Source organism: Cebus imitator, unplaced genomic scaffold (genome assembly GCF_001604975.1).
Source record: "Cebus imitator isolate Cc_AM_T3 unplaced genomic scaffold, Cebus_imitator-1.0 Scaffold237, whole genome shotgun sequence".
Lineage (NCBI taxonomy): Eukaryota > Metazoa > Chordata > Mammalia > Primates > Cebidae > Cebus > Cebus imitator.
This window is the reverse complement of record NW_016107552.1, coordinates 3,459,458-3,482,960: the sequence shown is the minus strand read 5'-3', so window position 1 is coordinate 3,482,960 and position 23,503 is coordinate 3,459,458. Positions and strand designations below refer to the sequence as shown.

General features: G+C 55.4%; 2 protein-coding genes across 6 annotated transcripts in view; one reads left to right on the top strand and one right to left on the bottom strand.

Moving 5' to 3' along the window:
* Positions 1-4,779: 4,779 nt before the first annotated feature.
* Positions 4,780-9,096, top strand: DERL3 (derlin 3). Of its 4 annotated transcripts, none has more exons than XM_037727700.1 (7): positions 4,780-5,092; positions 5,210-5,275; positions 5,349-5,422; positions 5,540-5,633; positions 6,131-6,326; positions 6,832-6,922; positions 8,864-9,096. In XM_037727700.1, the coding sequence occupies exons 1-7, from the start codon at positions 5,000-5,002 to the stop codon at positions 8,949-8,951; spliced, it is 702 nt and encodes a 233-aa protein (XP_037583628.1). In that variant the 5' UTR covers positions 4,780-4,999; the 3' UTR covers positions 8,952-9,096. The 4 variants fall into 4 exon arrangements, with proteins under 4 accessions (XP_037583628.1, XP_037583627.1, XP_017353586.1 ...); XM_037727699.1 differs by having other exon boundaries at positions 8,424-9,096; XM_017498097.2 differs by having other exon boundaries at positions 4,786-5,092; positions 8,900-9,096.
* A 160-nt stretch (positions 9,097-9,256) lies between these two features.
* The window catches only part of SMARCB1 (SWI/SNF related, matrix associated, actin dependent regulator of chromatin, subfamily b, member 1), a 44,020-nt gene continuing 29,773 nt past the window's right edge, over positions 9,257-23,503 (bottom strand). For both annotated transcript variants that reach the window (XM_017498092.1, XM_017498091.2), the window contains exons 7-9: positions 17,435-17,625; positions 10,059-10,190; positions 9,257-9,621 (exon numbers count right to left, since the gene is read on the bottom strand). In XM_017498092.1, the coding sequence (XP_017353581.1) occupies positions 9,582-9,621; positions 10,059-10,190; positions 17,435-17,625 (363 nt within the window). In that variant the 3' untranslated portion in view covers positions 9,257-9,581. The remainder of the gene's footprint in view (positions 9,622-10,058; positions 10,191-17,434; positions 17,626-23,503) is intronic.

Sequence of the window (23,503 nt, the reverse complement as noted above, 5' to 3'; positions counted from 1 at the left end):
CCCAAAGTGCTACAATTACAGGTGTGAGCCACTGCACCCAGTCTTCCTCTCTCTCTCTTTTATAAAAGTATTTTATTTTATTTATTTGTTTTATTTATTTATTTATTTTGAGACTTGAGTTTTGCTCTTGTTGCCCAGGCTGGAGTACAGTGGCTCAATCTCAGCTCACTGCAGCCTCCGCCTTCCAGTTTCAAGCGATTCTCCTGCCTCAGCCTCCTAAGCAGCTGGGATTACAGGCGCCTGCTACCAGGTCTGGCTAATTTTTGTATTTTTAGTAGAGATGATGTTTCACCATGTTGGGCAGGCTGGTCTTGAACTCCTGACCTCGTGATCTGCCCACTTCGGCCTCCCAAAGTGCTGGGATTACAAGCGCGAGCCACCTAGCCTGGGTTCAAGTGATTCTCCTGCCTCAGCCTCCGGAGTAGCTGGTACTACAGGTGTGCGCCACCACGCCCAGCTAATTTTGTATTTTTAGTAGAGACAGGGTTTCTCCATGTTGGTCAAGCTGGTCTCGAACTCCCAACCTCAGGTGATCCGCCTGCCTCGGCCTCCCAAAGTGCTGGAATGACATGCATGAGTCACCATGCCCGGCCTTTCCTCTTTCTAACAGAATGAATAGTTCAGAGAGCTGGGACAATATTAGAGGAGAGAACCTGAGGCCTGAATCAGAGTTAGTGGCGGTGGTGAGGCATAGGAGAGAAGGGAAAGGACTAGAGAGTTCCGTGGGAGCATCAAGTGTGACACAGGGGGCCGCGCGCAGTGGCTCACGCCTGTAATCCCAGGGCTTTGGGAGTCCCAGGGAGGATTACTTGAGGACAGACTGAGACCAGTCTGGGCAGCCCAGTGAGATGCCATCTCTACAAAAAATTAACAATTAGCAGGGCATGGTGGCATACGCCTGTCATCCCAGCTACTTGGGAGGCTGAGGTGGGAGGATCACTTGAGCCCAAGAGGTTGAGGCTGCAGTAAGCTGTGATCACACCACTACTCTGGGCAACAGAGCAAGACCCTGTCTCTAGGAAAAAAAAAAAAAGTGTAACCTGGGGCTGTGGTACAGAGCTGACTCCAGGCTTAGGGGCTGAGGATGGCCCTCCTAATGTGTGAGGCTGGTGAGGGGGAAAGCTGGGCGGGGAGAGCATGCGGAGGCTGCTATCCTGTCTAGAGGCAAACAGATCTAGGGGTCCTCTGTCAGCTGCAAGGGTCACAACTCCAGGGAGGTGGCATGGGAAGCAGAGCCCATTGTCACCTTCCTGAGGGACCACTGCCCACCCACTGTCCTCAGCACAGGAGAAAGAAGGCTGGCCCAGCCGGCGGGTCTGCCACCCTGATGTTAGTGTAAGGCACAGTCTGCCTCTCTAGGACCTGGGAACTCGGGATGCCCAGGGCTTCTCTATGTAAAGAATTATCTGGAGGGGCTTAAGGGTCCAAGGAGAAGTGGACCTGGTGTTTCCAGAGCAGCCTGTGCTGGGCCTCAGACTGGACAAGAAAGAATGGAGGTCTGCCCCAGGCACTGCTCTGCGTCCTTACGTGCCTCAGTTTCCCCATGTGAGGCTATCCTGGGGCTCTGGAAAGGGAGCCTCTGCAGTGGACCCAGCCACTGCTCCCTGGATGTCCCGCCAGGCTCCCTCCCAGCACTGGCCTCCCAGGAATGTGCTTCTCAGCCCCCAAGCTGGGCGCCTGCCTTATCGGCCCCCAATCAAAGGGGAGACAGACACCCCTGTCGACAATGGTGGCCCCTCCTGTTAGCCCCAGCCTGACCCTGAGTTGAGGGCCAGCCAGCGCCTGCTAAGTGCCTGGAGGAGGAATACCTCCCCTTCCCCACGCTGACATGAAACCCGACCTCCTGCACTGGCTCCTTTGTGCCCGCCGGGCGCCCGCCCTGGCGTCAGAGGCCCTGGGTCCCCGCCCTGCCGCACACTGCGGCTGCCAGGGTGGGATCTGCTCTGCCTGGCCTGCTTCCAACATGACCTTAGCCTGCTTTGTTGGAAAACGAAGGCTGTCTGTGGGGGTCCACTCAGCCTGTCCCCAGCCCCCAACCCCTGAGTGTCTTGGTTCAGCCCCTGCCGTATGAGGCCAGACCCTCTTCTCACTCCTGAAGCAAATGCCCATCCCTCCAGCACTCCAGGCTCTCCCCGTCCCCTCCAGAGCAGGGAGGAAGGCTCCTGAACCCACTCTCATCAGGCAGTGGTCTCACCCCACTCCCCAGGGAACCCCTCTCCGCGCCCTGTGGGACCCTCATGCTCTTGGGATGCACCTGAGAACCTTCTCAGCCAGTCCTCCCTCTTGGCCAGTTCCAGTCTCCTCGGGGCACCTCAGGGCCCTGTCCAGAGCATCCCTTGTCTTCCACGCTTCCCTCCAAGGCTGCACTCCCCTTGCTTGTGAAGGCTTATCCATCTGCGTGCCTTCCTCTCCCTCCTGCCTGCCATTATCCTGGTTACCAGGAGCCTTGGCATAGCGGCAACTCAGTCCTTTCCCCGGCCATGCCTCCCTTGATTCTCCCTGCCTGGCTCCTGAAGCCCTTTCCTGGCTCAGCCTCCCTTGGCCTCCCCAGCTGGGGCTGCCTTCTCTCCCTAGCTACTGCATCAGGCTACCCAGGCCTGGCCTCTTTTCTCCATTGGCCCTCGAGCATCTCACACATGCCCAAAGCTGCAAATGCCATTGATCTACTACTGATGATTGCACTGTCTGCTCCAACCTCTACCCCAGCATCACACTCAGATTTTTCCAAGCAATGTCATGCAGATGCGTCAAATTCAATGAGGCCATAACATAGCCTCCATCCCCCTCACCTTCTCCCCATGAGCTCTTCAACTCAAAAAGACCACCACCATCCATCCACTCTGTGGCTCAGGCCTCTGAATCCACTTGGACGCCCCTCTCACAGTCCTGTCCCATCTGTAAGCAAACCCACATCCCACCCCTCCTCATCCTGCCGGTTCCACCCTCCCCAAGTCATCACTGTCCGTTGAAGCCTCCCCCTGCTCATGGATTCCTCTGGCAATCCACTACCCTAACAGCAGACACAGAGGGTTTTTTTTTTTTTTTTAAGTTTAGTAACATACACAACATAAAATTTGTCCAAACTATTTGTAAGTGTTCAGTTCAGTGGTATTAAACATTCTTATGCAACCATCCCCAACATCCACCTCCAGAACTTTTTCATTTTCTCAAACTGAAACTGCACTCATTAAACAACTCCCTGTTCCCCTCTCATATAAGCGGAACCATACAGTACTTGTCTTTTTGTGACTTTTTTTTCTTTTGAGACAGTCTCACTCTGTCGCCCAGGCTGCAGTACAATGGCACGATCTCAGCTCACCGCAACCTCTGCTTCCCAGGTTCAAGTGATTCTCCTGCCTCAACCTCCCGAACATGGGAGAGACCTTATGTACTCCTGAGTAGCTGGGATTACAGGCACACGCCACCACGTCTGGCTAATTTTTGTATTTTTAGTAGAGGCGGGGTTTCACCATGTTAGCCAGACTGGTCTTGAACTCCTGACCTTGTGATCCACCCGCCTTGGCCTCCCAAAATGCTGGGATTACCGGCGCGAGCCACCGCGTACAGCCTTGTGACTGGTGTCACTAAGCGTATGTCTTCAAGGGTCATCCATGCTGCATCATAGACCAGAATTTCACTCCTTTAAGGTTGATTAGTATTGTATTGCATGTATTCACCACATTTTGCTTATCCCATCGGTGGCTGAACATGTGAGCTGCTTCTGTCTTTTGGCTATTGTGAACAATGAGGCCATGAACATGGTTCTATGAATATCTGTTCAAGTCCCTGCTGTTTCTTCTTTGGATATGTACCCACAAGGAGCATTGCTGGATCACACAATAATCGTATTTTTAACTTTTTGAGTAATGGTCATATTGTTTTGCACAGCAGATTAACCACTTTATATTCCCACCAACCATGCACCAGGGTTCCAATTTCTCCATATCCTCACCAACACTTATTTTATTGTTTTGCTTTTCACAGTCACCATCCTAATGGACACAGGGATCCTTGTAAAGGGACAATCAAACTTCACATCTTCCCAGAGGCATCCCAGGTCACCCCACCTAGCACTGCAGACCCCCACGTGGCCCCACCCCTCACTTGGGAATATTTTCATCTAGTGTCAGCACTAGCTCATTGTATTGACTGCCTCCTGGCTGGACCCTGAGAGACAGTGTCTTTTGCTGGATGCCATATCCCCAGCATCTAGAACAGTGATGGACATACAGTTGTTTAGTAAACTGTAGAATAAATGAATGAAATTTCTCTTTTCCACAAAAATACTGAGGCCCTCTCCTGCCTGTCCACTTGCTCTGGTGCCGCTCAACCGTCGAGCCCCACCCGGGGTGTCAATCCCCCAGTCCAGCCTCTCGTTCCATGGGCACCCGGGAAGACCCCTGACAGGAGCTGGCACATTTGAGTGGGGCCTTGGACGTTTGGGGAGGTTTGGACACGTTCCTGAACGCCTCCCTGCTGTGGGTTAGGTGGGCCCGTCTTGGGTTCGCAGCAAGGAGAACGTTTTGGCTAGGTAGTTAGTGAGCTGGAGGCGGGCCAGCAGTGTCAGGGCCGTCCCACTCCCTGCCCCGCCCCCACACCCACCCCTTCCGGGTTTGCCTCGTCTGCTCTGGTCTTTGCACCCCCAACCATACAATCTTAGCCCCGTCCTCGGGGTGTCGTGGATCCTCGCTATTGGTCCGCTCCTAAAAAGCCGCGAAGTGACCAATTACTCATTGGTCACACGTTCTCCCGCGCCGCCACCGCAGCCACAACAACCGCCACGTGCTCAACCTTGGCGCCTGCCCATTGGCCACCAGCCTCTACCCGCCCACTCTGCCTTTCCGCCCCTAACTTCCCTCTTCCTCCTTCCATTGGCTCAAGGTCTCTCTTTTCAGACTGGGGCGCGCAGCGTCTTGGACGCGGATTGGCCGAAGGCGGGGCCGGGAGGCGGGTTAAAGAGCGGGTTGCCGGCCAGACCACGCGTGCTGGAGAAGGTTCAATGGCGTGGCAGGGACTGGCGGCCGAGTTCCTGCAGGTGCCGGCGGTGACGCGGGCCTACACTGCAGCCTGCGTCCTCACCACCGCTGCGGTGGTAAGCGGGCCGGGCAGACCGGACGTCGCTTTAGTTACAGCCTCTGGCGGGGGGTGAGGGTCGCCATGGTTACAGCGTGGCTCCCGGGCAGCTCTTGACTGGCCCCTGGTTCCACAGCAACTGGAGCTCCTCAGCCCCTTCCAGCTCTACTTCAACCCGCACCTCGTGTTTCGGAAGTTCCAGGTGAGGCCTCCCCGCGCCGCGCACCTGTGGGCTCAGCCCGCCCACCCCGCACCTGACCGCCCGTCCCCCGCAGGTCTGGAGGCTCGTGACCAACTTCCTCTTCTTCGGGCCCCTGGGATTCAGCTTCTTCTTCAACATGCTCTTCGTGTATCCTGCGCCCCGCGGACACTGGCTGGGTGGAGGGCAGGCCTGCCGGGCTGGGAGAGGCCGGGGCGGGGAAACTGAGGCCCCCACCTGGTGGCACTTCCTATACCGACGTCGTAGGTTTCGCTACTGTCGCATGCTGGAAGAGGGCTCCTTCCGCGGCCGCACGGCCGACTTCGTCTTCATGTTTCTCTTCGGAGGGGTCCTTATGACGGTATCCTTCCCGCGGGCTCTGGAGCCTCGGGCTGGGGAGCCTCGAGGTTCCGGCCTGTGTTGGTCCTGGAGCCTGACATGAACAGCCATGCCAGGAAGGGACAGAGTCGCTCTCTCCAGCTTAGTATGTGTTTAGGGTCCACCGTGTGCTCAGCTGCAGGTGCCAGGGCTAGATCTTCAGTGCTGTATGCAAAATACAAGGCGATGCACAGACGAGCCAGGTGGGGTGACAGCCACTAGCTGAACCCTGAATGCGAGCAGCCGGAGAGACTGGGGCAGGGACAGGCAGTGGTTGGGCCCTGAGATGAGGCTGTAGGTGTGCAGGGCAGATCTCGTGGGACCTGAAGCCTGCAGTGTCGCCTTTATTGGGCAGGCTCATCTTGATGAGGGAATGGCACATAGGGGCAATGAGGAAGGGAATTCCAGGGGCTTAGGAAATCAGAGGGGACTCTGGGCATGGGCTGAGGCCTGCACTGGAGCACCTTGACTCTGGCCCAGCTGCTGGGACTCCTGGGCAGTCTGTTCTTCCTGGGCCAGGCCCTTGTGGCCATGCTGGTGTACGTGTGGAGCCGCCGCAGCCCTCGGGTGAGGGTCAACTTCTTTGGCCTGGTCACTTTCCAGGCACCGTTCCTGCCTTGGGCGCTCATGGGCTTCTCGCTGTTGCTGGGCAACTCCATCCTCGTGGACCTGCTGGGTGAGCCTCCCTGTACATCCAGTCCACCCCAGGCTGGCCACTCCCCTCAGGACACACTGCTTATGCCCTGGGGTCCCCTCTCCCATTTGTGCTGGACCTCTCCTCACAGCTGAACCTCTCATCTGCCTCCCTGCCCCATCTTCCTGCCCTCACAGCTGCTGTGCTCTTACAGCCCCTCAAACGGCCCACAGGATTTGCATCTTCAGGGCTGACTTGCTGATGACTGCCTGGTCCTGACGGGGGTGGGGATGGGCGGGTCACTGCTCCTGTCCCATGGCTCCCACTCTGCCACCATTCTCAAGCCCTCCCTCCCCTGGGTCCTGACTGTTTCTGGGCCTTTTAAGCTTGTCCTGCAGGGCCAACCCTGGGCTGGGACTCTGTGCAAGACTTTGGGGCATTCATGCTCTGGGGTCTGCAGGCTGTGGATGGGGGCCCAGGGCAGGCTCTGCTGGTCTAGGACTCTGTGCTGTGGAGAGTGACCCCGCAGTCCATGGCTGTCTCACAGGGATTGCCGTGGGCCACATCTACTACTTCCTGGAGGATGTCTTCCCCAACCAGCCTGGAGGCAAGCGGCTCCTGCTGACCCCTGGTTTCCTGTGAGTGCTGAGAGCCCTCCCTCCCTCTCCCCGCCCTCAAGATGGCTCCCCCACCCATGGGGACCTCTGCTGGCCTCTGCTCAGCATGGGCCCCTCCCCACAGAAAGCTGCTCCTGGATGCCCCTGCGGAAGACCCCAATTACCAGCCCCTCCCTGAGGAACAGCCAGGAGCCCATCTGCCACCCCCGCTGCAGTGACCCTACCCATGGCCAGGCCTAAGAGGCTTCTGGCAGCTTCCATCCTACCTGTCACCCCTACTTGGGGCAGAAAACCCGTCCTAAAGGCTGGGCCCATTCAAGGACCCACACGAATAAACAGAATGACCTGCAGCCTCTTGGCCCATGGCACTGGTTCCCCACCTCGCCTGGCCACATCCTTCTATACCTCCCCGTCCTCATTCAGTGTGGCCTCTCAGCCCAGCTGTAGGTGGTAGGATAGGGGTGCTCACGGTTGCCTGGCAGAGCTTTGAACTCACAGGTGACAGGCTCATGGTTCTCGTTCTGGCCCAACCAGGGCCTTGGGCAAGTTCTGCCCGCCACGGGCCTCTGCTCCCTGCCAGTCAGTGGGGAAGTTCACCAGATTTTGGCTGCCAGGGCCAGGACAGGCCTCTCCTAGGTTGTACCGAGCCAGCCTACAGGTGTCCCTGCCCATGGTGCCTTCAGGCTGATGCTGATCTAGCCTCTCCTGTCCCTTATCAGCCACCTGACAGGTGGGCCTATGCCTCATTTTTCATCTGGTAACACCAAGGCCCCAGAGTCAGGTGCAGAGGAGGGCCAGGACTGGGTCTTCTGCCCCTTCTGTGACCCCAGAGCCTTGACGTTTTCACCTTAGCAGTCTTGAGACTGGGTGAGGCAGGGACTTCTGGAAGGTTCTGTTCCTGCCCTTTTTAGCTGAGGACCTGTGTGAGCCTTATCTGAACCCTGCAGCTCACTTTTCTCTTCTGACCTGGCAGCTTTCCTTGTTAGTCTAGGCCTGTCCGTATGGTTTATGTCTGGATGCTCAGTGGCATGGGGGCTCCTCCAGCTGCAGGTTATCATTTTCGTGGTAATGACACTGTTCTGTTGAGTTTGCCCACCATGTTGTAGCCAGACCTTGGGGAGCAGCAGCTGACTCTGTGGCGGTGTGGAGGTGGCAGTCAGGGATGAGGGCTCAGCCTCCCAGGCACCTCCCGGCCAGGTGGGCCTGCCTGACCTGTGGGGTGAAGCCACCAAGGTTCCTTCCATCCTACCAGTTGTGGGGACACAGGGCTGCTTCACCATTTCATTAACAAGGTTCCTGCCCCATGGACGAAAGGAATAAATACCTCAGCAATGAAACCTGTTCATGTCCATGGAAGATTCCCCTTTGTTCAAGGGCCTTCTGGTAGGGCCCAGCTGTCCCTTGCTGGGGGCTCTGGGGAGTTCCATTCTTTGATGGAGGGCAGACGCCCTGAGTGCAAACTCCCTGGGAAGTCCCATGCTAAGGCTTGCTCAAAGGAGCCCCCATCTCACCTACATCCCAGTGACGAAGAACCCCAATCCCTAATCGGAGCTCTGTCTCTGCCCCACATGGGGCCCTACCCCACTTCCAGAGAGCACAGCAGTCTCTGACCCTAGCTCTGCCCTGGCAGCAAGGGTCCTGCCAACAGCTGAGGGTGGCCTGTGCTGGGGTCTGTGCCCATTCTCTTCAGTAAGGCTGGGGCTGCGAGCCAGTTTGCTGCCCTCCTAGATCTTATGTCCATTTTAAAGAATGGGGACACCTCCATATTACAGATGAGAACACGGGGGACACGAACTCCTTGGAGACAGAGCTGGGAAGGGGCCCCGGGCTGTGTCTCCTCCCTGCACCATGTCAACCCCCAAGAGCTGGCACCAGGCCACGGCGCCTGCTGGGGTGGGGAAAGGGCCCCAGTCAACCTTGCTATGGGCATCACTGGAGCTGGAACAGCCCTCCTGTACCCAGGCTGGCGACAGCCCAGCAGTGCCCACACAGGACCAGGCCTTCTGCCGGGGACTCCAGAACAGCAAGGCGCCAGCTGGCAGCAGCCTGATCATCTGGACACAGCAGAAGAGCTCACGGCTCCTTCCTGAGGCCGAGCAAGGGGAGCAGGGCTGTTGCTGAAAGGCAGGGAGCCCCTGTCCTGAGCCCACAGCCCCTGTTCTCAGCTCTCCGGGTCTGGAAGAACAGGCTGAGAGGACTGAGGTGCTACCAGGAGCCCCATTCACCCCCACCCCCGCCTGGGAATCTGAGGCAGAGGAGAGTGAGGCCTGCCTGCCGGCCGGCCTGTTCACACACCACCTTTGTCCCTCCAGGCCCCAGCCCCGCTCCTGGCTCTCATTATTTTTATGCTAAAACTTTGAAGAAATTGAACATGACCTGTTGCCTTTTATTTAAAAACTGTAACTAGCCCTGCCTGGGGCTCCTATACAAAAACAAAACACAACCCAAAATCAGGTTTCTTCCTGACCCCAGAGACTGGGGAGGGGTGGGGGGACAGGACTGGGGCTCAGCAAATGGAATGTGTGCCGGGGAAGGCCAACTGGAAGCCCCCACTCCACCCCCGCCCCAATCCTCAGGATGGTGCTGGGCTGTCCCCTCGCCTCTGTCCTTGCCAGAAGATGGAGGAGAGGTGGCCCAGTCTTCTGAGATGCTCCGTGGGAGCTGCGTGCTGATGGGCTGGTTACCAGGCTGGGGCCGTGTTGGCGAGACGCCGCATCCGCCTGGGGAAGGAGTTGGGGAGGGCGGTGAGCAGGGCCAGCTTCCAACCTGGGCACTGCCCTTCCTAAGGCTCTCCAGGGCAGCCAGGTGTGTGGGGGTGGGAACAGAGGCAGGATGTGGGCCCCCAGCAGGGTTGGACCGGGCCTTCTCTCAGCCTCACCTCTCTGCTGCTCAGACCCTGACCATCACTCCAGGGACCCTGAGGCCTGGATCTGGGCTGTGGTCAGATCCGGCCTGAGGAATTATGTCTATTCCCTGCAGGGAAACATACCCTGGGGCCTCAATGGGGCCTCATCACCCAGGAGCCTGCCTGCCTCTAGCAACACTAGAGGTACCCTCTCTTCCAGAGACCATGGGAGACTGGGAAAGGCAACGGCCCTGTCCCTGCCAGGTAAGCCAGGTGACTATGGGCAGAGCCGGACCACAGGGCCGGTGGTACCTCGTGTTCCTGTCCTGGTCGCGGATCTTCTTCTCCATCTCAGCATCTGTCAGAGTCTCCAGCAGCGGGCACCACTGGTCTGCATCGCCCGTGTTCCGGATGGCAATCTCCACCGTGGGCAGAGGGTTCTCGCTACAGGGAGGGGAGGCAGTGAGAGGAAGATGAAGGGTCCTCAGAAAGCTCTGGCCAGGGGACTCTGGCCCCTGTCTGTGCCCTGCTTCTCCCAGCAGCACTGCTGGCACTGAGGGATGCTCCTGTCACCTGAACTTCAAGGGAGCTGCTGGAGGTGCCAGGCCGTCCCCAGAACAGTGCTGCCACTGTGACCCCATGGGCTTCCCTTCAAAGTGAACTTTCAACAGGCCCTTGTGCCTAGCGTGTCTCCGTCTCTGAGATGAGGGAGGGCCCATTGGCTGTGGAGGTGGTCCTCCTTGACAGGACAGCACAGGCTGGGCCACGCTGATGCCACTGGGCCTCGGTCAGCAGGACTGTCTGCTCCACCCAGTGTCCAGTGCCAGGGCCCGCTGATCAGGGAAAAGGGATGGATAGCAAATGGGAGTAAGAGTCTCCCAGAAGTCCCCAGTGCCCCACTACCGAGGCCACTGCACCGCCTGCTCCTGCTTGTTCCACACACTTGCCCCTCAGCCCACCTCCCGACCAAACCAAACCCCTGAGAGGCTGGTGTGTGCCTAGGGTCAGACAGTTGGCTGGCAGGGAGCTGGACTGAAGCCATATCCCTGGACCACACTCCGCCCTGGGTCTCACAAAGACCACCCAACTCTGCCCCCAGGTACCCTCCCTCTTGCCAAGAGGACACAGCGGAGGGTGGGGGGCAGCACGGGCAGAAGCTACACAGGCATGGGGTGGGCGCAGGAGCGCTGGAGGAGGGTGGCTGGCTGTCACCTCTCTGGGCCTTGATTTGCAAGTCAGTGTGACAGGATGCTAAGGAGACCACAGGTGTGGATGCCACAGGGCCCATGTGCCTCCCACGTGCAGTGGCTCCTGTCACTCCCACCTCTGAGAGAGAACAGCTTTGGGTGCTGACAGTGTTTCCTGGTTGAGTGACACCAAACCCCTGGCCTGCCAGAAAGCCTCAGCATGAGTTCCTAACCACAACTCTCCTGCTTCCCCTCCCCTTTCGTGGTCCTTTCCTTTCTCCTCCACTTGGGTACCTCACTTGGCTCTCTGTAGGCTGAGTTCCCTGGGAGAAGGTCACCCTGCTCTCCCCCAGCCTGCGGCCCTGCAAAACACCGTGAGCTCGGAAGAGCAAGGGCAGGCTGGGCTCAGGGGAGGCACCAGGCAGACGCTGACAGAATAAGAGAGGACAGGTCCCTGCAGACCTCATCTGGAATATGGAAACAACATTTACTGCTGTGAAAGGCTGTTGAAGGCTGTTACTAAAGCAGCCAACACACATCCATTGAGGGGGCTTTCTAGGAGCCAGGGACCTTCTCACAGCCTCACTGTAGCCGGTGCTCAAGGTTGTGGGACTGGTCAGCTGCAGAGGTCAGCCTGCAGAGCTCCAGCTCCCCACACCCACACCAGTGCACACACACCCAACACCAGTAGCCTCGAGCCCTTTCCAGGCTCAGTGCTGCTCTCCTCAGCCTGGGGTCTCAGGGACTGTAAGTATGCAGGGCACTGGCTGCGGCTGGCTCTCCCTGCTGCAGGCCTGACCCTCACGGCTGAAGCTCAGACCACCAGGTCCAGGCCCATGAAGCCCAGAAGCTCGAGCTCCTGCTGGTGATGCAGAGGCCAGGGCCAGAGGCAGTGCCAGCGCCCCACCCCTGTGGCCCTCTGGGGCTGACCCATCAGCAGCAGCTCCTGACAGCTGTTCCTCAGCCAGCACCGCGTGGTTTAGCAAGCTAGGGACTGCCGCAGCCTCAAACCCCAAACCTCATTCCTCACTGTGGGGGCTCCCAGCAGCCTTCCTTGGAAGGCAGACATGAAAGGCACCAAGCCCACACCAAGGGGAGCAAAACATGTTTTCCTCTTAACTTAAACAAGAGCTGGCGAGTGAGTCCCAGAGGCCCCTTTGTTTACCTCCCCTTGGCTCCGGGAAGATTCCACTCCAGTGGGTTTGTTCTAAAATAAGAACTGTTCGAACCAACCATGTAAGAATGGGCCTGGAGCCAGGACTAGCCTGCTTTGGGTTTTGGGGACATGTGGGCAGGGAGACGCCGCCCTAAGTTCCAAAGGGTGTTGGGGGCCCTGGGAGCCACCCTGCTCCTGCACCCCACTCCTACCAGCAAATTCTGATTCATAGGCTTCAAGGCCACCAGGGACTCTAGACCTTCCGACCACCCAAAGTGTCCAGGTGTGGACAAAGATACCCAGGCAAGGCATGGTCATGTCTGAGGTGACAGAGGAAGCCAGGACTGATGCCAGTGGAGTATCTTGAGGTTTACTTTCTTTTTTCTTTTTTTTTGGGATGGAGTCTTGCTCTGTCACCAGGCTGGAGTGCAGTGGTGTGATCTCAGCTCACTGCAACCTCCGCCGTCTCCCAGGATCAAGTGATTCCCCTGCCTCAGCCTCCTCAGTAACTGGGACTACAGGCGCATGCCACACCTGGCTAATTTTTTGTATTTTAGTAGAGATGGGGTTTCACTATGGCCAGGCTGGTCTCGATCTCCTGACCTCGTGATCCTCCCGTCTCCCAAAGTGCTGGGATTACGGGCTTGAATCACCACGCCTGGCGATGTTTACTTTCAATGTGATCTCACTTTCATAACCTCATGTGATACAGCAGACAAGTATTATCCCCACTTTACAAATGATAGAATGTAGACTTTGAGGGAAAACAACCTGCCCACAGCCACTCAACCAGGAAGGGGAAATGCCAAAACTTGGTGTCACCTTATGTTTGCAATCAACACCTCCGAGGCTACCAGGAGCCTCAACTGATTTTTACAAGGGTGCCAAGTCCACTCAATGGAGAAAGAGCAGTTTGCAACATGGTGCTGGGACAACATGACTGGATTGACAACGGATTCTTAGATATGAAACCAAAAGCACTAGCAACAAACTAAAAAAAACTTGGACTGCATCAAAATGAAAACTTTTGTGCTTCAAAAGGCACTATCAAGAAAAAAAGGCAATCCCCCAAATAGGAGAAAATATCTGCAAATCATATATCTGATGAGGTACTTGTAGCTAGAATATATAAAGAACAATTACAACTCAACAATAAAAAGACAACCCAATTAAGAAACTGACAAAGCACTTTCTCCAAAGAAGATAAACAGCCAGAAATGTACGCAAAGATGCCCAATATCATCAGTCATTAGAAAAATGCAAATCAAGCCAGGCATGGTGGCTCACACCTGTGATCCCAGCACTTTAGGAGGCCAAGGTGGGTAGATCACAAGGTCAGAAGTTCGAGACCAGCCTGGCCAATATGCTGAAACCCCATCTCTATTAAATATAGAAAAATTAGCTGGGCTTGGTGGCGGATGCCTGTAGTACCTGCTACTCAGGAGGCTGAGGCAGGAGAATCGCTTGAACCCAGGAGGCGTAGGTTGCTGTGAGCTGAGATTGTGCCACTGCATTTCACCCTGGATGACAGAGGGAGACTCCGTCTCAAAAAAAAAAGGCCACATATTAGTGGTTCCATTTCTATGAAGTACCCAGAATAGGTAAATCAACAGATAGAAAGTGGATGAGTGGATGCTTAGGGCTGAGAGGTGGCATGGAGCTTCCTTTTGAGGTGATGAAAAAGTCCCAATATTGACAGTGGTGATAGTTACACAGCTCTGTGAATATATCAGAAACCGCTGAACTGTACACTTTACATATGTGAACTGTATGGTTTAATTATACTATAATAAAGCTGTTAAAAAATAAACCTGGCATCAGGCCAGGGCTGGCGGGCAGAGCTTAGGGAGGAACCTCTGAGGTTCATACTCAACAAGCCCAATGTATCCCTGGCATCCCCCAATTTAATTCCTGATGCTGTGCCATCAGAGGGACACTGCCTATCTGTCCCTCACAAAGGCCCAGCTGTCAAGCTCCCTGACCCGTAGGTCTCTCTTCATCCCCACCCTGTACGTGTAGGGCCCCCGGGGCAGACGCCCTGCCTGATCCACAGGCCATGCAGAAACGGGCAGGTCCCACCTTCCTTCTCGAGCACCTGCCTGTCCCGGGCCTCCCCGGGTCCTTCCTACTTGCTGCAGTCCCCCGTCAGCACCTGCCCTGGCTATTCTCACCCCAGGTTCTACGCCCCCCACTGCCCTTCCTCATGCCCACAGCCTCCAGTGCTTTCTGTGGCGATGGCACACTGATGGCTGTGCACATGAACCTGTCTCCTCTAGTCCCTGGCCAGGAACACAGGGTTGGCCCAGGGGAGGTGCCAGTAACTTTACAGGATCAGCTTTCCTCAGAGGCTCTGCCTAGCCCAGCCTCCTTCCCCGTAAGCCCTGTCTTCCTCCTGTCACTGGCCCTCCATCCCATTCCACTGGCTGTGGGATGTCTGTGTCACTCTGGTCCCAGTCTGTCCTCTAGGAGCCTTGGGCTTCTGAGTAGTTTGTCACACGTCCTTGTCTCCCCTTCCTGCTGTCTCCTGTCTGTCCCACTGACAAAGGGAGCAGCCTGTTCTCTCCCCTGGTTCCCCTGACATGTGGGCATAGTGGCCTTGAGCACATATGTCCCATGGCCAGCAGCTCACAACTGTGCTGTGAATCCAATGTCCCCATTGCGGAGGAGGGTATGGCAGCCAGGCACTGGACTCTGGCTGGGAGAGATGGAGGCACTGGCTCTTGGGTAATCAAGAGTGCTTCCATCATGGGGTGACCTAGGCCTATAGCTGAAAACCCTTCTTGGGAAGTCATGTGACACAGCCGTTGCCAAGCTTTGTGCATGGCACAGAGACCAGGCCGGGACTCCTGGTCTAGCTCTCTGTGGGCTGACTGGCCTCTAGCCCTGGGGACTGAGTGGCCCATCATTTCCCCAGGCAGTACTGACACTGGTCTCCCTGGGGACAGAGTTAAAAAAAAAAAGTCCCTCCCAAGATCCCATGGGGTGGGGTGGTGCAATGGGGGGAACGTGGGTTGGAGTCGGGGATGAGCCCGCCCATCCCTAAGGTCCTATCCTGTCCTTGCGGCTGTCTTCTAGCGTGGGGAGTGGGAAGACACACGCAGCCCTCCTAATGATAAGAGGCCACTCAGGACACTTCCCAGGTCCCCAGGCCCCTCCCACCTGGCTGCTGCGATGGGGACGTGTGCTCATCCCGGTCTCAGCAGGGTGGCCTTGCCTTTAACCTCAAAGATTTGAAACATGCACACTCAGCATAAGAGACAGCAGGGGGCAGGGTCTGTGATGTCCCTAAGCTCCACGACTGGAATTCATTAGGTGGTCGCTAAGATAAAAAGGGCATCTGCCTGTAAGTCCTGACCTGCCACCACCAGGGACTCCCCAGGGGACCTGCTCTGAAGCCACTCTGCAAACTGCAGAGGGCCTAGAGCTTGGCAAGGAATTTGGGCTCAGGTCACCTTCGGTTCAGAGCAGGAGGGATGGTGCTGTGGTGGATGAAAGAAAGAATGCTTCAAGGACCTGTCAAGAGGCCCTGGGGAATTCAGCTCCTGAGGCCGCACTGTGGGCACTCTCAGCGCCTGCAGGGCTGGGTGAGGGTCAGCACCATCAGCGCCTGGATGCTGGGAGCCCAGAGTGAGGGTTCTGACTGGATCGGCCCCTGGGGGAGGAGGTGCTCAGTGTCGACGTGCGCAATATCACTGTCTCCCAAGACCTCAGAGTCAACGCTGGTGGAGTGAGGCCACCCTAGACTGGCTCTCCGGCCATACGGTTTGGCTCCATGCAGGGTGAATGGACACTACAGCTGCACTCCCAGGCAGCACCCCGGGGGAACAGGGAGGCATCAGACACCAGCACCCCAGCCTCCTCTCAGGGCCGCCCTATCTGTGAAGCAGAACCATGTGATTGGCAGGGCTGCTGGGGGCAGGTCACAGGATCTCGGCACCACTGGCGCTCAAGCAGGGGCTCAGCTGTTTCCCAGGCCCGGGGCCCTCGAGCCTCGTGGGTGGCTCTCATTCCTTCTTTCTTGCTCAGATTTACAGGAAATCGTAGAAAGGTCTCTTGGGATGTCTGGGAAAACAAGTTAGACACAAACCTAACAAGCTCCATTAATTGTCATGGCTTTGCAAAACAGACCTTCCTATTTGCTCCTCATTGTAGCATTTTAAGCTGTTATCCCTGAGTGGTGACTGCAGATGTGGATGATGATAGTCTGATGAGCAGACTAAATCTGAACATCCTGTTTTGATGCAGGAATACTCACCGCGCCCCCAACCCAACACAGAGGGCAGGGTTAGAATCCACGGGGCTTCCCAGTCCTGGAGTCCTGCTGAGCCAGGAGAGCTCAACTTTGCTTTTGTTTCATTTTTTGGCAACAGGGTCTTGCCCTGTTACCCAGGCTGGAGTGCAGTGGCATGATCTTGGCTCACCGCAGCCTCGACCTCCTGAGCTCAGGTGATCCCACCTCAGCCTCCTGAGTAGCTGACACTACAGGCATGTGCCAACATGCCTGGCTCATTCTGGTATTTTTTGTAGAGATGGGGTCTCGCCATGTTCCCCAGGCTGGTCTTAAACTCCTGGGTTCTAGCGATCGACCTCAGCTCCCCAGAGTGCTGGGATTGCAGGTGTGAGCCACCGCACTGGGCCTTGATCTAGCTTTTAACTCTGAGTCCTACCTCCTACCAGGAACAGGACGGCCTCCCCTGCCTGGGTCCATCCCCACCCCTTGCACAGAGGACACTGGACCAGAATGTTCTGTCTGCACCTCCACCATTTCAGCCAGCCCAAATGCTACAGGCAGGGATCAAGGTGACCTGTCTCTATCTTCCAGGGCAGCCAGGATGGGGTCCAGTCCAGCTGGTACTCATCAAATGAGACACTGCAGTAAGAAGGAGCTGCTAGGGGACCCCTGACTCTCCAGAGCTGGGGTGGGCCTTTGTGCTTAAGATAGAATTCAAGTTCTACAAATGAAGAACCCTGGGCAGGGGCCATCCTGACCAAGTAACAGTCTGGGCAAGAGCAGAGAGAGAGAGAGTGGGGCAGGATCGCTGAATGGTGGATGGCAAGGGTGGGCCCAGGGCTCCGTGGAGGTAAGGACTTGAGATTCACCCAGACAGAGCTCCAAGTCTTTGCCAGCTATTGTGTTAGGCGCTTCTAACCCTACTTGGCACAGTGGCGTACTGGTGAGACACACAGGGTGACGGAGGACACAGCAAACACGCAGACCCCAGCCAGATCATGCTGTGAAGCTTGAGAGAGCCTCGAAGGCGTCACCACTCACACAGAAAAGTCTTTCTCAAAACGGTTTTGCAAGGAGATGAGGGAGGGAAGGAGAGACTGGTGCATGATCCTACCTGAAGGCGTAGGTCTTCTGATGCCAGCTCAGCTGTCCCCGGATGCTGTATGCGATGGTGGTGACAAACTCCCCGCCCAACCCCAGCTCTGAGCAGAGCTTCAGGGCAAACTTCTCCGGTGAGTTCTCCTTCTCTGACATGTCCCACTCAAACTGGTCCACCAGGGAAATGTTTCCCACGTGGATGTTCAGCTGAGGCAACAACCAAAGGACACGAGTTAGAGCTTTCGGGACTGTCCCCAGCCCAAGGAGGCCGCAAGGGTAGGGGGGCCTGCCAGGCCTGGGCTGTGCCCTGCCCACCAGGATCCACCAGCTGATAACTGCAGGCAGCCCTTGTCCTTCCGTTCCTCATCCCCAAAACAGGGCTGATCCCACAGCCCTCATGTCTGCCATGAGGGGCTCTGGCTCAGGGCCCAGCATGGTCACCCTCGAGAGGCCCCAAAGTGGCCCCAGGAGCACCTGAGTCCCACCTTATCTTCATCCCATCCCCCCTGTGCCCCATACTGGTGGGGACCTTCCTTTCTGCCCCTCACTCCTGCTGCCATAGGTCTTATGTGACTACACTGGCCAGGCAGGGCTCAGCTAAGGCATCCCTAAGCCCTCTCTTAAGCCAAAGTCTATGCCCTTTACACAGCTTGCCCCTCTCAGAAAACCCTGCCTAGCATATTCACAGATGCACTCCACCCTGGGCCAACATGGTGAGGCAGCAGGGCAGCCCGTGGGGAGCGCAGTGCTGGGCCAGCTCTTCCCACACTCCCCAGAGGACTCCTGCGGCACGCGACTCACAGCCAGAGGGCCCAGGCCCCGCAAGTGCAGTCAGGGATTTTTCATAAGTGGACACCTGGGAAGCCAGCACCCAGCCAGAGAGAACAGACTGTACCCTAGGATCTTCCACCTACACTTGCCCCACTGAGGCAGCACCATCTTGACTTTGCTCCTCCTGAGTAGGTGTGGCTGTTCTGAATAGGATGGACCCTGGGGTCCAGTTTCATTCCCTCTGTGTATGCCTGCAAGGCTCTTCCCATTAGAGTGTGGGGCTGGAGTCATCCCTCACTGCTGTCCAGTGCCCCATGGAGCAGGCAGGCCATGGTGCACCTGCCCATTCACTGTTGGCCCTTAGCTTTGAAGTCAAGGATCAGGGTGGGCAGGTGCATGGAGAACTCACCACTGCCTCGGAGCCCAGCCCTTCTGAGGACTTCTGCCTCCTTTTAGAGAAATGAGGGCACCCTAATCGCCGATCATGGTCATAAAGCCCTGTGCCTCTCAGCCCTGCACACCACCACTTGCTAGAATGTTCTTCCCCTCACCTGGCAGGACCAGCCTCTTCTTAGCATCCTGGTCTAAGCCAAAGCGCCGGCTCCGGAGAACTCCCCTCCCACCAGCCCCTTTCCACACCCTTCTCTCCGTTTTCTCCCTCGTTTGGAGAAAGGATCTCACTCTGTCACCCAGGCTGGAGTGCAATGGCATGATCATGACTCACTAAAGCCCTGAACTCCTGGGCTCAAGAGACCCCTACACCTGAGCCTCCTGAGTAGCTTGGACAACAGGCATGCGCTACCATGTGCAATACATCAAGTGTTTTGGGTGGAGAAGAGACCTGTGGCTGAGCCCTCTGCTCTCTGCTGCCTCTCTGTGTTGCCAGAACTGGCCTCAAAAGATCCTCCCTTGACAGTCTCCTGAGTAGTCTGGGACTATATGCGTGGGCCACCATGCATGGCCCTCTCCTGTTCTCTTCACAGCACTTAGGACTGTCTGTTTTGTTTTGTTTTGTTTTGAGACAGAGCCTTGCTCTGTCGCCCAGGCTGGAGTGCAGTGGTGTGATCTCGGTTCACTGCAACTTCTGCCTCTCAGGTTCAACTGCTTCTCCTGCCTCAGCCTCCCAAGTAGCAGGGATTATATACGTGCGCCACCATGCCCAGTTAGTTTTTTTGTATTTTTAGTAGAGATGGGGTTTCTCCATGTTGGTCAGGCTGGTCTCGAACTCCCGACCTCAAGTGATCGCCCACCTCGGCCTCCCAAAGTGCTAAGATTACAGGCATGAGCCACCGCGCCCAGCCAGGACTGTCTGAAACAATCTGAATCATTTGCCTCTAGGAATCCTAGCACAGGCAGGGTGGTATTTGTTCTGGGAATCAAGGAATCCTCACGCAGAGGGAGGAAGCCAAGGGGCAGAGCTGCAGCACCCTGCACAAGGCACACTGCCAGGCAATGGAGCTGCAGTCAAGCCCCCATGTCCTTTGCTGTCTCCACGTACACCCTTGCCTGGTGATGAATGGAACTGGAGGCACTGGCCCTTCCAACTGGAATCTAATGCCAAGCAAACCACGTGGGTGCTGGGTCCAACAAGAAAGCGCAGCAGCCGACAGCCCACGGACACACCCACCAGGATCCCATAGGACCATGGGCACGTGGTTCCCACCCAGCAAGCCATTCTTACCCTGGGCTCATGCATGGGGTTGCCCGTCCCCTGCCATTCAGTCACTAACACATTCATTTATTCCAAAGTCTAGACTGTGTATCTACCAAGGAAAGCCACAGGAGAGACAAATCTTCAAAAGGCTGCTCTGAGAAAGCTGAAGCGGTGCAACGCCTATAGTCTCAATTACTTGGGAGGCTGAGGTGGGAGGATCATTGGACCTCAGGTGTTCAAGTCCAGCCTGGGCAACACAGCAAGACTCTGTCTCAAAAAAAAAAGAAAAAAAAAAAAGCCATGCTGGTGGGGGCAGTGACAGACACTAAGCAGGTTAAGTGAGCACATGGGAGTCAGACAGCACGGGAGTGTCAGGGAGGGACGGAAGGGAGGGGTATAAAGTCTGGGCTGGCCTCAGAAGTCAGGAGGCCAGGAAGGCTTCCAGAAAGGTGGCCTTTAGGAAGAACTGAATGTGCCCAGGGAGCAGGAATGTGGCTGCCTGGGGGAGAACAGTCCCAGGTGGGGGACACAGTGATGTAAAAGAAGCCAAGGCCTGGCACGTGGGTTGCCCCAGTGAGGGGACAAAGGGAGGAGATTAGGGTGGTGAGAAACTGCAGCAGAGGACAGTTAGGGCCCTGAAGGCTTTGGATGGGCCTGGCTTCCACAGAGGGATGTGGGAAGCTTCTGGAATGTTTTAGTCAGAGAAGAGACACGGGCTGAGGTGCCATGCTGAGACCTGTACTGGAAGGCGAGGAGGGAGGGAGCCATCTGGCAGTGGCCTTGATGGGGTAGTGAGGCACGCTGGACTCCAGGTGGACTCACAGAGCCAAGGCAGGGCCAGGACTCCCAAGTGGGCACACAGCAGGGCCAGGCCCCTGCCCACCTTCCCAGTCTCGACTCACATCTCACCCCAGGCACTCTCCAGACAGAGCCTGGACAGTGCCACAGGGTCTGATGGTTCAAATCTCAGCAGCAGCATGTCCCCAACTTCCTCCCCTGTCCCCCAGTCCCCGCTGGAACTGGGCAAAGCCGACCTGGGCCAGGTCCCCTGGCGAGGGCAGCCAGACCTGGGCTTTGGTCCCAGCATTGCCAAGATTATCTGTAAGAAGCCGCTCCAACCGAAGGTGCCCTTTCTGAGCAGAAAGACACTCCTCACGTGCCATGGCTCCAAAGATTCCTGTTTTCCTTCAGCTGTGTTCCAGGATCAAGACAAAGAAGGATGTCCTTACAGAAACACCCAGCTCTGGCCAGGCCTGGTGGTTCACGTCTGTAATCCCAGCAGTTCAGGGAGTCAAGGTGGGAGGATTGCTTGAGACCAGCCTGGGAAACATAGTGAGACTCCATTTTTGTTTTTTCTTTTTTTGAGACAGATCAGTGGGATGGGAAGAGCCTGTCACCCAGGCTGGAGTGCAGTGGCGTCATCTTGGCTCACTGCAACCTCTACCTCCCTGGTTCAAGCAATTCTCATGGCTCAGCCTCTGGAGTAGCTGGGATTACAGGCACCCACCACTACACCTGGCCAATTTTTTGTATTTTTAGTAGAGATGGGGTTTTGACATGTTGCCCAGACTGGTCTTGAACTCCTGAGCTCAGGCAATCTGCCCGCCTCAGTTCTCCAAAGTATTCAGATTACAGACGTGAGGCACAGCGCCTGGCCGAGACTCCATTTTCTACACAAAACTTAAAAATTAGTCAGGCGTGGTGGTATGTGCTTATATTTCCAACTACTCAGGAGGCCAAGATGGGAGGATAACTTGAGTCTAGGAGATCAACGCATGAAAAAAAAAAAGGAAGGTGGAAAGAAAGAAATACCCAGCTCTTCTGAGTCCAAGTTATAGATGGGAAACCTTGGGCGTGACCTTCTGTTCTTCACAGGCAAGACAGGACAGTTTCCAGGGTCACGGTACCCAGGATGCCTCTGGCCTGATACATGCAGACTGTCCCACATAACACAGGCTTTCCTGGGCCCACTGTGTTCACGCTGTGATACATGGTCTGACCCAAAGGTCAGAGCAGGAAACCTGGCTGAGGACGGTCTCTCAACTTGCCAGCTGCCACCATCCCCCAGGTGGGAATCACAGGTAAGTCAGAGGGTCACTGGGGAAGCCTCTTCTGGTGGGGCAAGGGACAGCCCCAGGAAAATTCCAGCTGCTAGGCAACATCTTGCATGGCTCTTCCTCAGGCCCCATCAAGATAACAACAAAAATGGCCTCAATTCTGAGAAAAATGTCAGGGAAGCTGCTGGTCAGGCTCATGAGGACCCTGCATATGGCCAACCCCAGTCATTTCGACCTCCATAACGGGGTGGGTTAGCCCACATAGCCTCATCCTCACCATGTTCATGTTTACAAGACAAAGACCAGCACAGAGCAGATCTCAGGGCTGCCCTCCGGAGCCAGCAGACCGTACCCAGGACAAACGCCAGGCACCTGCTTCCGCTCCCACCCCAATCCCACCTCTCTCCTACCATCGTCCCCTTCTTTTCCTGCTAGCTGGCCACAATGTGAAACTAAAACAGCTTATGGGAAACAAATTTGTATTCTTCTCAAAATGAAGGTATTAACAAGTAAAAAGACTGAATCAATAACCAAAAAAATCTCCTGACAAAGAAAAGCCTTTGACCTGATGGCTTCACTGGTGAATTCTACCTAACAAAATAGGAGCTAACACACCAATCCTTCTCAAACTATTCTTTTTTTTTTTTTTTTTTTTTTTGATTTAGTCTTGTTCTGTCTCCCAGGCTGGAGTGCAGTGGCATGATCTTGGTTCACTGCAACTTCCGCCTTCTAGGATCAAGCGATTCTCCTGCCTCAGCCTCCCAAGTAGCTGGGACTACAGGCACGTGCCACCATGCCTGGCTAATATTTTGTATTTTTAGTAGAGATGGAGTTTCATCGTGTTAGCTAGGATGGTCTCCATTTCCTGACTTTGTGATCTGCCCGCCTCAGCCTCCAAAAGTGCCGGGATTACAGGCGTGAGCCACTGCGCCCAGCCTCAAACTATTCTTTAACTCACTGCCCTAATACTTAAGTCAAACAAAAAATACTGCAAGAAAGGAAACTAAAGACCAACACTCCTTATGAATGTTGATGCAAAAATCCTCAAAAAAATACTGGCAAACCGAATTAAGCAGCATATTCCATGGTATGGGATTCCATACTAGGACCAAATGTGATTTATTCCTGCAATGCAAGGTTCAATATACAAAAAGTGATAGTGTAATACACTACATTAACAGAATGAAGGACAAAAACCAGGATCAAAAATAAAATGATCATCTTAGTTGATACATAAAAAATATTTGACAGGCCAGGATTGTGCCACTGAGCAAGACTCTTGTCTCGAAAAATAAAAGCATTTGACAAATTCATTACCTTTTTCACAACAAAAATACTCAACAAACTAAATAAATAAAAGCCAGAAATGGAAAACCCACAGTAACATCATACTTAGTGGCGAAAGGCTGAAATGAAAGCTTTTCCTCTAAGATAAGGAAATAGACAAGGGTGCTCTCTTACATATATTCAATATAGTACTGGACATTCTACCCAGTGCAATTAGACAAGAAAGAGAAATCAAAGGCATTTAAATAGGAAATAAAAAAGTAAAGTTATCCCTAATCAGAGATGATATAAACTTATATGTAGAACCTCAAAGATT